At 38.8% G+C, this 15,886-nt stretch overlaps 2 protein-coding genes across 5 annotated transcripts; one reads left to right on the top strand and one right to left on the bottom strand.

The window, feature by feature from the left end:
• Nucleotides 1–1,642: 1,642 nt before the first annotated feature.
• On the bottom strand, nt 1,643–9,494 carry gal3st1b (galactose-3-O-sulfotransferase 1b). Of its 2 annotated transcripts, none has more exons than XM_046860469.1 (3): nt 9,327–9,494; nt 3,777–3,947; nt 1,643–3,489 (listed from the first exon to the last, which is right to left on the bottom strand). In XM_046860469.1, the coding sequence occupies exons 2-3, from the start codon at nt 3,881–3,883 to the stop codon at nt 2,346–2,348; spliced, it is 1,251 nt and encodes a 416-aa protein (XP_046716425.1). In that variant the 5' UTR covers nt 3,884–3,947; nt 9,327–9,494; the 3' UTR covers nt 1,643–2,345. The 2 variants fall into 2 exon arrangements, with proteins under 2 accessions (XP_046716425.1, XP_046716424.1); XM_046860468.1 differs by having other exon boundaries at nt 3,777–3,917.
• Nucleotides 9,495–12,084: 2,590 nt separating this feature from the next.
• On the top strand, nt 12,085–15,777 carry srsf9 (serine and arginine rich splicing factor 9). 3 transcript variants are annotated; one of them, XM_046861977.1, is made up of 5 exons: nt 12,085–12,223; nt 13,978–14,343; nt 14,470–14,639; nt 14,745–14,917; nt 15,194–15,777. In XM_046861977.1, the coding sequence occupies exons 2-5, from the start codon at nt 14,186–14,188 to the stop codon at nt 15,410–15,412; spliced, it is 720 nt and encodes a 239-aa protein (XP_046717933.1). In that variant the 5' UTR covers nt 12,085–12,223; nt 13,978–14,185; the 3' UTR covers nt 15,413–15,777. The 3 variants fall into 3 exon arrangements, with proteins under 3 accessions (XP_046717933.1, XP_046717934.1, XP_046717935.1); XM_046861978.1 differs by having other exon boundaries at nt 12,090–12,223; nt 14,151–14,343; XM_046861979.1 differs by lacking the exon at nt 12,085–12,223 and adding an exon at nt 12,335–12,499 and having other exon boundaries at nt 14,151–14,343.
• The last annotated feature ends 109 nt before the right edge of the window (nt 15,778–15,886 follow it).

Here is a 15,886-nt window from a genome sequence, read left to right as displayed (position 1 = left end):
AAAAACACTTCCTTATACTAATACAAGTTATAGGCAACGTTCTCACAGCTACAATATGGTGAAAAAGCAAACAAAACAAAACAAAACAAAAAGTAATGAAAGCTTTTATTGTCACACGTACATGTGCAGTTGTACAACTTGTTCGAAAAACTAGCACCAGGGCATAGAGTCTGCCATGATTGAACAACACTGGAACAGAGTGCAACCTTTTTATCAGAATCTTAGGATCCTAAACACTGAAGCACAACTGCCCCTGAGGAGCTACCATAACAAGTTATACAGCAACAAAAACAGTAAAGTCAAGTTTTCTTTAATTAGTGATAACTCCTTAGAGGCTCAAGGCTGCTGATCAGAAGGTTGTTCTCTGTACCGATAGCCATGAGGTGTTAGCACAACAAGTTAATAGCAACAAAAAACAGTACAAGTCAAAGGTTTTCTTACTAGAGCTATATATCAAGTACATTACAAAGAGGTAGACTTAAGTCTTTGTGTGAAGACAAATGGTGACTCAGTTGTTCAAACATCTATGGGAAAAGCTAACACAGTGGCGGGCCATGCATTTGGTACCTGGGCCTTCAGTGGGGACTTACTCGACCTAATCCACCTCTCAATACCACCACTATCAGGTCGCAATTATAGAAACCATTAATACTATACAAAAACGCAATATAATCTCCTCATAATGTCTAGCTTTTCTTGAAAATGGATTTTTAAGTCCAAATCAATTTCTCTTCCTCCGTAGGCATAAAAACGTCTAAATCTGATTTATTAATGTGTGCAGAGCGCCACAGACATGTGTTTTGCCAATCAAACTTGTCTGTAACAGTTTTCCTCGGACCAACCAATCAGAGGACGGAAAAATGCTGACGCTATTCTGGGCCAGCTAGCTGGCCCTGTGAGGCGAATTTTAAATCTGATTGGTTAATGAAACAGACCCATTGCTAATATTCTCTTATGCTGGCCCTGACGGCTCACCACTGTGTTCAAGAATACTTGGTCGAACAGTAGCCCCAAGTTTGGTTGCATTGTCCGATAGTGTGATCTGATCAGTGCTGAATCAAAATCTTTAGGCAAGCTAAACAACATCCTACTTGAAAAAGGAAAGAATGAGTTAAGCATCATTAGTATAACAGCAATATGAAAACCATATGAGGAAATGACTACACCACTGGAACGGTTATAGACCACGAATAGAAGAGGTCAGAGCATCAAGCGCTGTAGAAAACCAGTCTGCGTGGAGCAGATAAGTATCGTTTCCATTACATTTGATATGACTGTCTCACTGCCACTGTCATCCTTTATAATTGATTCCAAAGCATGTATCTGCCAATGGTGAAGGCTGCTGCGAGTTCAGTTCAGGTAAGGATTGATGACAGATTGGCTGACCCACTGGCGTGAAGCTTTTCAGTGGTGTGATCTTGGAGAAGATAATCCACTGAGGAGCGATTGCATCAGTCGTTCAGCATAGCATATGCTTTTTCAGAATCAATGTAAGAATTAATGCGCTGTATTTAAAGCCAGTCAAGAGGGTCCCCTGGTGGTCTAGTGATTAGGATGCGGCGCTCTCACCGCTGCGGCCCGGGTTCGAACCCCGGTCAGGGAACCAACCCCAGCCACTCTTAGTGCCGGTCCCAAGCCCGGATAAATGGGGAGGGTTGCATTAGGAAGGGCATCCATCGTAAAAACATGTGCCAAATCAAACATGCGGATGATCCGCTGTGGTGACCCCTAACGGGAGAAGCCGGAAGAAAGTTTATTTAAAGCCAGTCAAGACCTGGCCAGATGTTTACAATGTTAGTGATGAAGAAGAAGAGGCCGTGAAAGATTCAGCTGTGGAAAGATCTACATGCAGGTAGTAGCATTGTTGGAAAAGAGAAGCTTCTGTAGAAAGGGGAGAAAACCATGTTAGTCAAATAGGAGGGGGAAACAGATTGTGGAAACAGATTGTGCCATGTACGAATAGGGAGAAGAATAGAGGGGGAACGACAGCTTTTGGCAAATTAGATCATCAGAGAATGTGTGAAGTCATCGAAAGTCAGAGAGGGGAAAAGAAAATGTTATGGAATTGCACCCAGGATTATTTTCACAAAAATATCATAAAGGATTATAGTACATTTCATAGTTAAATATCTATTTAAACATTTTACATATTATTACACACACAATAAGTATTAAGCATGCTCATTTACTGCAAAGGCTGCTATTTCTTTGCCACCATCATGTCATGAAATATGTTAAATTATTTGTAAAAAAAAAAAAAAAAAAAAAATTTTTAAATAAAATACAATTGTTCCATTCTTCATTAGGAAGTCATGAGGATAGACAGAATGGCACTATTTCAATAATCATAATGAGAAAATAGTTTTGATCCAGCCCCACAGTCTGGTTATCCACAGATTTACTCCTAGGTCTGTTAGGTACTGAATTTCGGGCGTTAGCATCTTTCGGCAGAGCTCCCTGTATTGCTGTGCAATGTTGCTCCTCATGTTGTATCCCAAAATAGAGCTCTCTCCAACAGGCTGCCAGGGCCGCATGCTTTGGTCCCTTATGTCCTGAGCCTCCACAGCCATCCCACCGCTAATACAAATCGCTGCCATCTCACTGTTCCTCTGGCGCAACTCTTTCACCTCCTTCTCCATGCGCTTCCTTCCGTAGGCGTCGACTTTGGCCCAGAGAGTGGCATTGAAGTAACGGTAGAGCTTCCAGTCAACCCCATTCCACTCACGAGCCTTGGCCCTCAGCTCGGGTGTGAGTTGGGACACACTTGTAGGCCTGCGTGTGTTCATATTGAAGAACAGCAAGTCATCCATCTGCCAGCAGAGAGCATCCTTGAGCAGAATGAGTGACTCTTCGAAATGCTCAGCAATCAGGACGAGCTGGAAGCGCTCTCCAATATCATGAATGGCGCTGTCCACTATTGGATCCTTTGGTTCCAACGTGTTGTCAAAACCAAGGTCGAAAAAATTAAGGTTCTTCAGATAAAAGGAGTTGAATCCTTCCGAGTCAAAATGGATTTGTGGCTTATTCAGAAAATCTCTTAGTTTATTCTCACCATGGATCCTCCATGTCAAGGGCACTACCCTTTTGTAGTAATGGAACGAGGACTCGAAGACCAGAGCTGGGTCTCTGAGTATGGTGAAGAAGAATGCATCGTCTGGTAAAAGCGCTTCAACCTCAGGAGCATTAAAACGCATGTGGTTGCAGATGATATTGAAGCATTCACCTGGTCTGTAATCCTTCACTTGCATTCGTGTAAATGTAGATGGATAAGAGAAATCATTACGACCACTAGGAAGAGCAAATTTCAGCCCGTTCTTCTCTCCATAACGGAGAAGAATATTGAGAATAGTGCTGCTTGCTGATTTGTGGGTCTTCAAGAACATCAGGTTCACTTTTGGCACGCAATGCTCCTCTTTAGTTGTAGAGAAACTGTCCTTCTTCATTTGCCATTTTAGGCTTTTATTTGCACACGGAGCTGGCCCTGGAAATCTGTGAGATAATTGCAGTTACGGATTACTAGATCTACTTGCTATTCAAATAAGAGCTATTATGAGGAAATGACTTAAGACTAGGAGTTTGATTGCATATCCTAAGAATAAAAATGCTTCAACAAAAAAAATATATATAAAGCAAGTCAATGTGGCAGTCACTTCATTTCAAAGAGCAGTTAAGTTATTTATCACACATTTGTAATTTTATTCTGCAAGTAAATTTCAAATCTACTATAAATTTCCACCTGCATCTCTCTTGTTTTGTCAAGAACATGAAGAACAAACCTTGGCGTGTTGGTTCGGAAAGACGGTGCCGAAAAACAGTAGAACATCATTGTGATGCAGGTGAACAGGAACCCCAACATAAGCTTGTGTGCACCTGACCTGGTCATTTCTACACGCCCTCCAGATTTGACTCCCAAAAACCTGTTGATGCAGAAGCAAAGGTTAGGCTATCTGGAAGAAAAGACAGCTTTATGTTTTCCTCTATGTGCTAGAAGCATATATATATATATATATATATATATATATATATATATATATATATATATATATATATATATATATATATATAACTATCATGCTTTGTTATCATGATAACTGTTTAAACCTTTATCACAATGTAAAATATTGAACTGGTACATTACTATTGTGATAATAATTCTGATCATTATGATTCTGATTGGTCAGAAAGCATCTCATTCACAGAGACTTCTACAGCAGACATGACACAAAAATTAATTTTTCTGTAATTAATATGGAAAACTTTTTTGTAGGGAGATGTTTCCTAGATGGAGTCCAGATTCAGCACTTTATAACAGTATGTTTTCAAAGCCTCTGTACACTGTTGCCCATAAAAATGGCAAGAATGTGTTTGTCATGTTGCAGATATTGCAGACACGTGAGGATGAATGGCTTTCACGGTTAATCCCAAGATTAGTTCATAGTGCCGAAACTAAAACCTTTAACTGTGTTAACATTTACAGTACATCAAAGGAGTGTGTGGAGTGGGTAAATCCAGACAAAACAATGGGTTTACAGTGTGGACCGTTACATATTCTTTGTCATTTCTGTTCTTTTAATGTGTCTTTTAATCATCATGCACACTGTATATTGAGAACCATAAAATGATTTAATCTACACAACTGGACCTTATTGAGAAATCTGGTGTTTAGAATACAATTTTAAATAAAATTTTTATTGGTACAATTGATACAATGAAGGATTTCTAGGTAATGGTTAAACCTACAGCAGAGATGCCCAAACTAGGGCCTGTGGGCCAGTGTTGGTCAGTGGTGAACTTTTGATTTGGCCCACCATGCCAGACATGAGAAGAGGGGAGAAAAAAAGGAAAAAATTCTATTGACACATATATAACATTTGAACTCTATTCCACTACAAATAAGTGATTGTTTTTTTTTTTTTTTTCGTGTTATTGATAGTTTCACTGAACTAGAAAACTTTACAGAGGTTTTTTGTTAATTAATGAATATATTTCTAAATATTATAAAATCATAAATGAGGGGAACCATTGCAATGTTTACTTTCGGCCTAAGGCAAACAAATTCGACTTTTTTGCCCTTTATAGGTAAGTCTGGGCATCTCTGCACTAAAAATACACAAGATGCCCCACTGATGATTACATTAGGGTGACAGGAAAGGTACCATTTTAGTACCTATTTTTCTGAGAGTGTACAGTATTCTAGAGAATAGTTCTTAGTTACTCAAATGTGGTAATCTGATTTGGTCAGATTCCACTGAGCATGTGGGACCCAACCGCAATGATGTTACAGCTATAATCCCATGATCATCCAGTGATTCTTATTAAACTGCTGGAGTTCACGAGACAAGAGCCGCACAGCCAAAAAGGATAGATTTAAATTGTTATAAGGCAATAAGTTTACACAGCAGACATGTTCAGTAATAGGCTACTTTATAAATATAATAGCAATTGCAACAACCTTCCAAACATGGCTCAGGATAAGAACTCCTGCAAAACAGAAATGTGAAGCTACATATTCATATAAGATAGTAAGATTGTTTTATAATTTGAATCCATTGACCAAGCCCAGTTTCGGCTTTTGGGGGATTTTTCTGTGCATGAACTTAATCATAAAGAACCTGTTCTGCTGACATGCCCCTCTGTTTGTTAAATAGTGGCACAAGAAATACAGGACCTTCTGGTTATTCGTTGAATGACTGAGTCGAATTCTAACTAATGGCTAAAATTATTCTCTCTCTCTCTTTCTCTCTGTCTATAAAATCACCAAGCTGCCACTCTTGGGCCTTTGGGTAAGGCCCCTTACCCTCTATGTTGCACTACCATGCACTCCCACACTTTATGTACATTACTGGTCTGTATCCCTATTTATTACCCACACTGTCTATACTGTCTCATATTGTCTGTATTGTCTTGTATAGTCTGTTTTTGTCTTGTCGTGTCTGTTTTGTCTTGTATAGGTTTTTATTTATGTCTGTACTTTTGAGAGTAACAAACAGCTGGAACCAAATTCCTTGTGCGTGTCAACACACTTGGCCAATAAACCTGATTCTGATTCTGATTCTGATGTTCCAAGGGCGATGTGCTTTCGGCTTTCTAACATCGCTGGGATATGCGAATTTTGCTTTGTGCTGTAAAGTACATGTGACAAGTGAAAGGCACCTTTACCTTTACAAGAATGTTATTTGTTATTTGCTTAATTGTCACTGCCTCCTTAAACCATTGTTAACTAAGGCACCACACGATATTGACAAAATATTAATTATAATGATTATACTTATTATAATTATTATTATTATTAGGATTATTAATGTTATTACAAGCAGAAATCTGCATAGACTATAGTGTACTGTATATAAGTAAAAAAACATAAAAACAAATAAAAAGCATTTACTTTCTTTTATATGAAAATAAAAACATTTTACATGGAAAGAAAGTACATGCTTTTGTCTGCAACTTTAATTGTTGTATATGCAAGAGTTGAACATGTTCTTAGGACTTTTGAATCATCTGTCCAAGCGAAGCACCAAAAATGGTTTGTTCAATGATATTACATTGTCCACTGTATGTCAAAAGATGCTCAATATTTATATTATGAAAGATTATAAGTATTTGGATATTTATTTAACTGCACACAGTTTTCACCAACTGATCAGATTCAATTTTATATTTACAACTTTCAATAGTTTTGAGATATGTTGGTTTGGATAACATTTACGACATTTAGCAGATCCCTTTAGCCAAAGCGATGTAGGTGCTTTGAACTTTCTGTCAATGAATAAGTCAACACTGATTCACAAAGTTACAAAATTAGAATACCATCAGCCAAAACTCTGTTGAGAGAAATTATAGCACACTTTTTTTTTTTGCATAAAGCCATAAAACAGACAGGGAAATAAGTGCTAGTTCAAGTGTTTCATGAAGAGGTAGATCTTCACCCATGGTTTGAAGATAGCCAGTGACTCAGCTATTTGTACCTCTAGGGAAAATAGACCTCATTCCACCACCTCTGTTCCAAAACAGAGAAGAGACTTATATACCTACCTCTTACTCTGAGAGATGGTGCAAGAAGTGCAAGAAGTGATGAGAGCTTTGAGGTAAGATGAGTCTGGTCAATTAATGGCTTTGTATTCAAGCATCAGTGTTTTAAATCTGAAGTCAGTGGAAGGAGCGCAGCAGTTTCGGTTGTGGGGGAGGAATTAGGCAGGTTGAAAGCAGTTCACGCAGCTGCATTGTGGATCATTTGCAAAGGACGAATCGCATTCAGATGGTAGACCTGACAGCAGAGAATTGCAATAGTCCAGTCTCGAAATTACGAGAGACTGAAGAAACATTTGAGCAGCCTGTATAGATAAAAAAAATGGTCGAATCCTTCTGATGTTGTAGAGAAGAAACTATATAGAGCGTGTCACATTAATAAACATTAATCCATTAGATAATCTCACCAGGATGAGTTATTACACCTAATGCCCCTTTAGCAAGTACACGGCTAATAAAGAGTAATGAATCTTATTAACACTATCTGGTGATACTCAGAAGAGGTCTTCCTTGTGAGGTTCTTTGACACTTGCGCTTCCTACAAATCACTCTCTATGTTTAATGTTCTCTTAATCCAGGTTTCTTGAAGCTCACACCTGAAGTAGCTTTAATGGCAACATTGTCATATACAAGGCCAGAAGGCAGAGCACCATTCTCTGCAAAGTAAGATGGGGGAGCAACATCCTCCATAAGCCCAAAGGAAAGAGCAACATCTTCTGTGAATATTAAAGCTTTTCCACATAACAGAGAGACAGACCACCATTCTCAGCAGAGCAGGAAGGTGGAGTGATGTCCAAAGTAGAGCCAAAAATAGGGATATACATTGTAGAAAATGGAGATGGAGTGACACTCTGGGGGTCAGAGGGGTAAGAGATTGTCCGTTGTAGAGCAAGAGTGATATTATAAGTGGAACAGGTGTGTGGTGTGTGAGAAGTGTAAGAACATTTGCAGAGGAAAATAAATTTGAATGGACACAGCATAGCAGTGGCTTTGACCTAACTTCCTTTCCCATGTACTTCTCATAGTAAGCAGTTCTTCAACAGTTGGTCTAGCTTTCTTTCGGGTATTGTGAGTGAAGGCAGATGCAATAGTGGATTAAGTTTTAGTTAAAAATAAAATAAAAACACGAACAATGCACATAATGTAAACCTTAGAAACATAAACATAAACGATGAGCTCATGGAAACAACATGAAGACTAGAGGGTACCAACAACAATGAGACAATGAGTGCTGTACAAGATGTCAATTAAATACGAATGCTCTACAAACAAAGATTTGAATTGGTTTCAGTCACGTGATGTGAGCATCATGATCATGTGCGACACGTTCACTGATTTGTCATGTGTATGTGACGTATGAGGAAATCATTAAAAAAAACAATGAAAAATCTAATAAATGTAGCTTTGGGGTGTAACATATGTTGAATATATTGTATGTATATGTAGAGTGATGATATGAACTTAAAATAAAAAACAAAAAACTAAACTTGAACCACATTCACCACCAAGAATACTGTTTTTTTTTTTTTTTATCGTGGTTTTACCTTGGAAGTGAACGAATTTTAGGAAAACAAGGGCTGCAAAATTAAAAAAATATATATATTTGCCTAACAACCTATTCAAAACAGGAAAGGCCCATTTTTGACATGCTCGCTGCATTTTTCATTTGCAACTGAAGGCATGCAAAATGTGTGGAATTTTATAAAGAACAAAAGACGTTTTGTGCTTTGTTTTGTTGAACAACATATCGCAAAGAAAATAAACTATTTAGCACTTGTTCACTATTTGGTATAGAGTGTGTTTTTGGTTCACCTTATCTCTGAACTGACATCTGAACCTGAGATCTCATCTCTGAACTGAGATGCCTGCACTGCAAATCCTAAACAGTTTATCATGCTTAAGTCATCCAAAAAAATGTTAATATGTAAAATAACAAACAAACAAATAAATAAATAGGAATGGCCCTGAAATACTAATTAAATGTATAATATGTGTGCAAAATAGAAAAATTCCAGTTTCATGCTTGGAAAATATCTAAGGAAATATGATACACTACTATTTAATTTTGTTTATCACTGGAATTATTATTTATATTTCACACCTCCACCAGCTTCACCTTTACAAAAAAAAAGAAAAAAGTTATATCAAACCACATTTTCTGAATGAAAATATATGTTGTGTGTTGAGTGCCCAGTTAGATCTAGTGGCCAGTAATTCAAGTACAGGGTAATACAGATGTTTCCTAAATAAGCTCAATTTCTTATGATTATAGATTATGGATTTTTAATTTATCCTACCTTATTTATGTAATTCCTGATTTAGACCCAGGAGAGTCAGGAGAAAGTCAGTCCTGAAAAATGTTTTGAGAACATGAAGCATTCCAACATGTTTATTCCAGGCTTTTAGTCTCTGACCCAGCTCAAAGAACCTGTTCTGCTCTGCTTCTTACTTTTCACCTCTCTGCCTCTGTGACAAAGGGTGTGTGAGTGAATGTGTGTGTTTGTGTGTTGTGAAAGTGCATGTGACAGTGTTGTTGTTTTTTTTTTTTTTGTGGGCTGAGCTGACAACCAGGGAACCAATCAGACTATTTGAGGTTGTAATTATGGCTTGTGTTTTGGGTATGGATTAGATGCATTTCCACTCAGATGATTTACTGCCGGATGTATATTTTGGAAGATTTGGGTTTGGCTTAAGCCTGTTCGGTTTTATTGACCATTCAACATAAATATAAAAGTTTTAATTAGGGATAATAAACAAATAATTAATAAAGTACTATGGAATTTTGGTAAGCCATTAATTGCTTTTCATCACACCGATTGTGAACCAAAGGTGCTGAAACTACACACACATTACAAAAATCACACACCATTTAGGAGACATAATCACATGCAGTAAATAGACAGAAATGATTGCTGATTTAGGTTTCTCTTGACAAATGGAAACCAAATTGAATTTCCAAAAGACTCTGAACTACTGAGTAGTCAGTACCCAAAAGCATTAGAAATGTTCATTCATCTTCACTCATACTGTAAAAAATGAATGATGTTTGTGTTTTAGAAAACCTACAGAGGGCAGGATTTCACTGGCTAAGTCCCTGTAGACTTTCAGGGTCATGAAAGTTTATGTGGTTACTCTGGAATATCAGAGACTTGTGAATGGCCTCAAATTACAACAAGGAGGAGCTTGTGAATGTGCTGCTGACATGAAAACTGACACGATACTCACAGCCAAACATAAAATGCCTAACTAATCAGCTTATTTAAATAAAAGAGGTGAAATTCTGATCAGTGACAGAATAGTTTTTGTCTATTATACTATTATATATATGTGTGTGTGTGTGTGTGTGTGTGTGTGTGTGTGTGTGTGTGTGTGTGTGTGTGTGTGTGTGTGTGTGTGAATATATGTGTGTGTTGAATGGCCTGGTAGTTTGGGTCAGGCACATATGAATTCAGTGAATTGATTGGTTTGAATTATTTTTCCATTTTCCATATCTAATATTTAGATGTATTAGGACAATTTTTTAAGATTTAAGAGTTTATTGTCATATGTACAGGAATCAGTATGTTACTCCATACAATGAAATTCTTACCCTTTCCCCTTAGCAGCATATGACACAAATTATAAGGCCATAAGACAAATAAGACACAAGACAACAATGTATAAAGTATAAAATGTGTATTGTCACCATCAAAAATATGCATGAGCAAAGTTGTGCAGAAGTATATTGGGATTATGTTGTTATTCACATTCATGTTGTTATTTGAAATTGTGTGCTCATGTGAATGAAGGATTAGCAGACACCTCACAATGTCAGAGAATAATCCATGTATACAGTGATGGAGGAGAGGCTGTGAATCTTTGTCATTCACAATCCCTATGGTTTGTGGGTAAAATCTGTCCTGAGTACTCTGGACTGGGAGAGGTTCTCTGGTGTTTTGCAACGACTGTTCCAGCAATGGTTTGGGCAGCTCTCATCACCAGCTGTAGAGCAGTAGAGCTTTCTGATCCTTATTTACAAATATACAAATTGTCTGTGCTTTCTTGCCAGTACTAAATCACTTTAACACATGAATACTGATTACTATAGACACCCCCTCATTCAGCTAAAATATGCACACTGGATATTGCACACACTTGCACACGGTCACCTCACACCATGACTCCGCTATGTTTAATGTTTACTATTACTGTTCACTGTCTATGCACCTTGGTCCGTAGTAATGGCATTTCGTTCTTTTGTATACCGTGTGTGGAGTTTGAGTTGTGTTGAGATGACATGACAAAAATTTCAGAAATCCTCAGTTTCATCTGAATAGTTTTACCCCCCAAAACATCTCTGCATCAGTTCATTGCATAAGTCATTGAATGCACACGGTTAAACCAGTTGTCAAAATCTGTCAAGCTTAAATTTCTATCATCTATTCTATTATTATTATGATTTTTGTTTATTGTTACCGATAATCGACTAGTTCACTAAAACAGGTCAGAGGTGAATCTTGTGAACCTTCAATTGGCAAAAGAGCAAAACACAGAATTACACTTTTTTAAAAATGAACAACCAAGAAAGAACAGACACGATTACAGTATAGTAAAAGTGTGAATCCTGCTGTCTAAATTAATAGATGCATCTGCATGGCATTTATTAATTTTAACAGCAGGATTCACACTTTTACTATGCATTTTCAATCATTGTTATCCAAGCCGTAGTTTATTTTAGGAAATACTGAAAATGTGCACCGTCATACAGACAACATGACTAAATATTGTGACGTTCTTGTTTTATGAACAATGACAAAAGGACTTGTCATTCTGGTGACAATGATGTTTATTGACACAAATACTTACTTTTCAGAGATGAACTAAGGGGTTTGAGAAAAGTACAGGCTTTTGCAAGAAATCTAATGTGTTGTGCTATTTGTACAAATTGTTTTGAGAATACACAGTGGTTTGCAAATAACAAGGATGAATCGAGAAATGCTCCAAAGCAGCTGAGAAACACAAAACATTTGCGTTACTTTCTACACTTCAGTCGCAGCTCTCTGGAGTGGGCGGGACTTCACAATTTGAACCCTGGGGAAGTGGTGAAAGTGGGCGTGGCCACGTCGTTGGTCATCAGACACTTCCTGCTTCAGAGGAAGCGTCAGTTAAGGTTGTTTATCTCGGCTAGCTGTACTTTGTCTTCTGTTTATTAAAGGTAAGTTGGTCAATTTCTCACCACACGTGGACATTTCTAGCACTTTTCCGACACCGCATGTATTGTTGCGGAGTTCCGTCGCCTCGTGCTCGGGCTCTTTACAATGAGCATGTCGCTGGTCGTGTGCTAGTCGGCTAAGCTAGCAGCTTTGTCCCAACAAAGAGGCGCGCTAGCCGCTGTAGCAAGCAGGCTGGGGCTGGGAGCTAGTCAGATTAATACAGTGCTGAGATCCGACCCTTCTGCCTGCTGCTGTTTTGCAGCAAACACGTTTGGAGGGTAAATACTGCGCTAAACGTTAAACTGAAACTAAAATACCGTTCGGGTCATTACATGTGCCGTTCATGCTAGCTAACGCAAGTGTGCTAGCTTTTAGCTTGCTGGGATCAATGAAGGACAAGAACGATTTGCTGATAAGATAAACTACCTGACAAGAATAAATCTATCATTGTGCCGATGCTGGCCAAAAGATCGTTAGATTTGTGTAGGTATATTGTGTAGGTATCTCAGGCTTCTCTATATCCGTGGAGCTTCTGTTCAGTTTCAGTGTGGCAGTCAGGGTTTGAATGAAATGGTGAGCACTGCCATCGAGTGTCGTTTAACCACACAGGACATTTTCTATTCAGCTATGAAAATCAGTGTGCACAGGTTTAGCTGTCATAAAGTCTAGCTGTGGTCATAAAGTTCACACAGCCTGCATGTGAGCATTTTTCACAGAGTAAACTACAAGCGGGTGCAAAAACTTTTGCACAGAAGAGTCTATGTCGAGCAGTAGTCTGTGTGTGTGTGTATATATATATATATATATATATATATATATATATATATATATATATATATAAAATATAAACATGTTTGCACAAAAGAGGGTACAGGCATTCTAAAGGTGTTAAAATCTGACGTCTTCACAGTATCATGGTTCTAGTGAGCCATTTGAAAATGTGTGGGATACACACACTACATACGTGTGTGTGTAATCAGTGGGATCTTTGTGCATCCTTGTATAGAGACCATTTATGTTTGGCACCTCATTCGATGTGTTTAGGTGCTGTTTACAATAAACCTCAAAGTGTGGTAGGATTGGCAGCTAAGGTAATTTGTTTACAGTAGTGGTGAAGCGCACACACAAAAGGTCTTCAGTTCAATCCCATGTTAAAAAAGAAGGTGCTGGAATATGATTTATGGGAGTTTTGCGGAGTCGAATGAGAACCACAGAGAAAAGCTACTTGATCAGGAAAACTTGTGCATGGTATTATGTGGACATTTTCTGGTTAACTTTCACTTTCTATATTCACATTCCCGTTGAAGTCATTTGAATCTCTCAAATGTGTTATTTTCACATGGCTTTGCCCCCCTATTCCCTCATTCTTCTTGAGATCTGAAAAGATCAGATGTTGTTTGTCAAAAGATCTGAGAGGTACTGAAACAACATAAAGGCACATTAGGGTGGAAACCCTTTGCATTAAAGCTTTTTCATATGAACACCAAATCTTTGTAGCGAGTGATTTGCTCTGGTTTGTAAAAGTGTTTGTACACCTGCTCTGAAAATCATCGTGCCACTGTGCCTGATGCAAATTACTCTGGGATTTAATGCAAATATTCTCACTAGAAGCCCAGGATAAATACAACAATAAGCATGGCCTTATACTGCTATAAGAAATTACACTTCTGGGAATTATGTCTTCCATAGAAATGTGATTTATTTGCTTTTCTAATGCTGGGATTTATCTACTCATTGATTATCCTGTGTTTTTAAGGATTGAGACTCTGAAGTCTTGGAGAGGTTCTATGGTCTATTGAACTCAACATGTACTTCTACAACTGCTCAGCCCAAAGATTAGATTTTTAATTAAGACATTTTTTAGGAGGACGGACTAGAATCGGGATTGTTGTTCAACACCGTTTTGTGGAACCCTGTGTCTCCTCGAAGGCTGCAGGTCCACCGAGCGTACAGTTATTTTAGTCATGGCAGACGGGAGGATCTATGTGGGGAACCTTCCCATGGACGTGCAGGAGAGGGACATTGAGGATCTCTTCTTCAAATATGGCAAAATTCGGGACATCGAGCTGAAGAACAACCGCGGCACCATCCCCTTTGCCTTTGTTCGTTTTGAGGACCCACGGTGAGTTCCAGGGCTGATGTTGTCATTTTCACCATCACTGACTGAAGACAGGGAACATGGAGGATCCATTTCTCAAAAGTCTCTCAGTTGAAAGAAAGTTAGGAGCACTTTACTCTTTTCCCATAGGGATGCGGAGGACGCTGTCTATGGAAGGAACGGATATGGATTTGGAGACTGTAAGCTGCGTGTGGAATATCCTCGCTCCTCAGGAGCCAAATTTGGAGGATCAGGCGGAGGACCAAGAGGAAGGTTTGGCCCTCCGTCACGCAGATCTGAGTTTCGGGTTATAGTTACAGGTAGGTGAGCGGGTACCTCGCCGTGGGGTATTGGTTGTTGAGCGCGGGGATACGACTCTGTTCGACTTGCATTTGTATCCATAAGTTTTGTTCTTGTTGTTACAGGTCTTCCTCCCACTGGAAGTTGGCAAGACCTTAAAGACCACATGAGGGAGGCAGGAGACGTGTGCTTTGCTGATGTGCAGCGTGACGGTGAGGGAGTGGTGGAATTCCTCAGACGGGAAGACATGGAATATGCTCTGCGTCGACTGGATGGCACGGAGTTCAGATCCCACCAGGTTACACATTTAATAGCACAATCACTATATAAAAGATTCACGAGTGCATAAAGAGCGCATTACTATTCAGGGAAAGTGAAACCAGTGGCTCCGTTAAGCTGAGGGAAGAGTTTATTTATTTTTATGCTTGGTTTCTTATATTTTCCCAGAATGAACCATTACAGCTAATCCAATACTAAGTTACTTATTTACCACTTACCCTCACTTACCACAATGTTATGATGGCCATTTATTAGTGGAATGAAGGGGTTCAAGCTTCTCCGTTTCCTCCTACAGGGTGAAACAGCCTACATCAGAGTACTAGAGGAGCGAGGCACAAGTTGGGGTCGTTCCCGTTCCCGCTCCAGGTCTCGTGGTCGGTACACTCCGCCCTATCAGAGCCGAGGCTCTCCCCCTCGCTACCGCTCCCCTCCCCGCCATATGGCTCGCCTGAGCCCTCCCTCACGAAGACCGCCGCCTCAGCACCACAGCCCACCCCCACGGCACTATCGGTAAACAGCCATACGAATTCAAACCCGTTTAAAACCCACCCCTTCCTCTCCTCGTGGCCTACCTTTTAATTTTTTTATTTTTCTTTCTAATTTACATTCCGCAATTAAAAGCCTTAGTCTCTGTTCACAGGTGTCAAAATGATCTCGAAAGATAAACGTTCCTCTTCTGGTCAATAATAACTGGATCATTCATAACTGGCAGGAAGAGACATTTTATCTTGACATTTAGAGCAGACTTTATTAAAAAAAAGTTTGTCCACCTTTGTTACTACCGTGGCAAAAATGGCTGTTCTTGCGGACGCTGTGCTCATCTGTTATCTTCTAAATCTTTTCTTTTAAATAAAAAAAAACTTTTTTTTTTTTAATATACCCCCACCCCCCTTAATTTTTTTGTATCATGTTAAATATGTATGAAGAGTGTGTTTTTTTTTTTTTTTTCAATTAAAGATTTGAATTCTGGTGGCGTTCTCCCAAAATT

Source organism: Silurus meridionalis, chromosome 11 (assembly GCF_014805685.1).
Source record: "Silurus meridionalis isolate SWU-2019-XX chromosome 11, ASM1480568v1, whole genome shotgun sequence".
Classification (NCBI taxonomy): domain Eukaryota; kingdom Metazoa; phylum Chordata; class Actinopteri; order Siluriformes; family Siluridae; genus Silurus; species Silurus meridionalis.
This window is presented reverse-complemented; position numbering and strand designations above follow the sequence as displayed.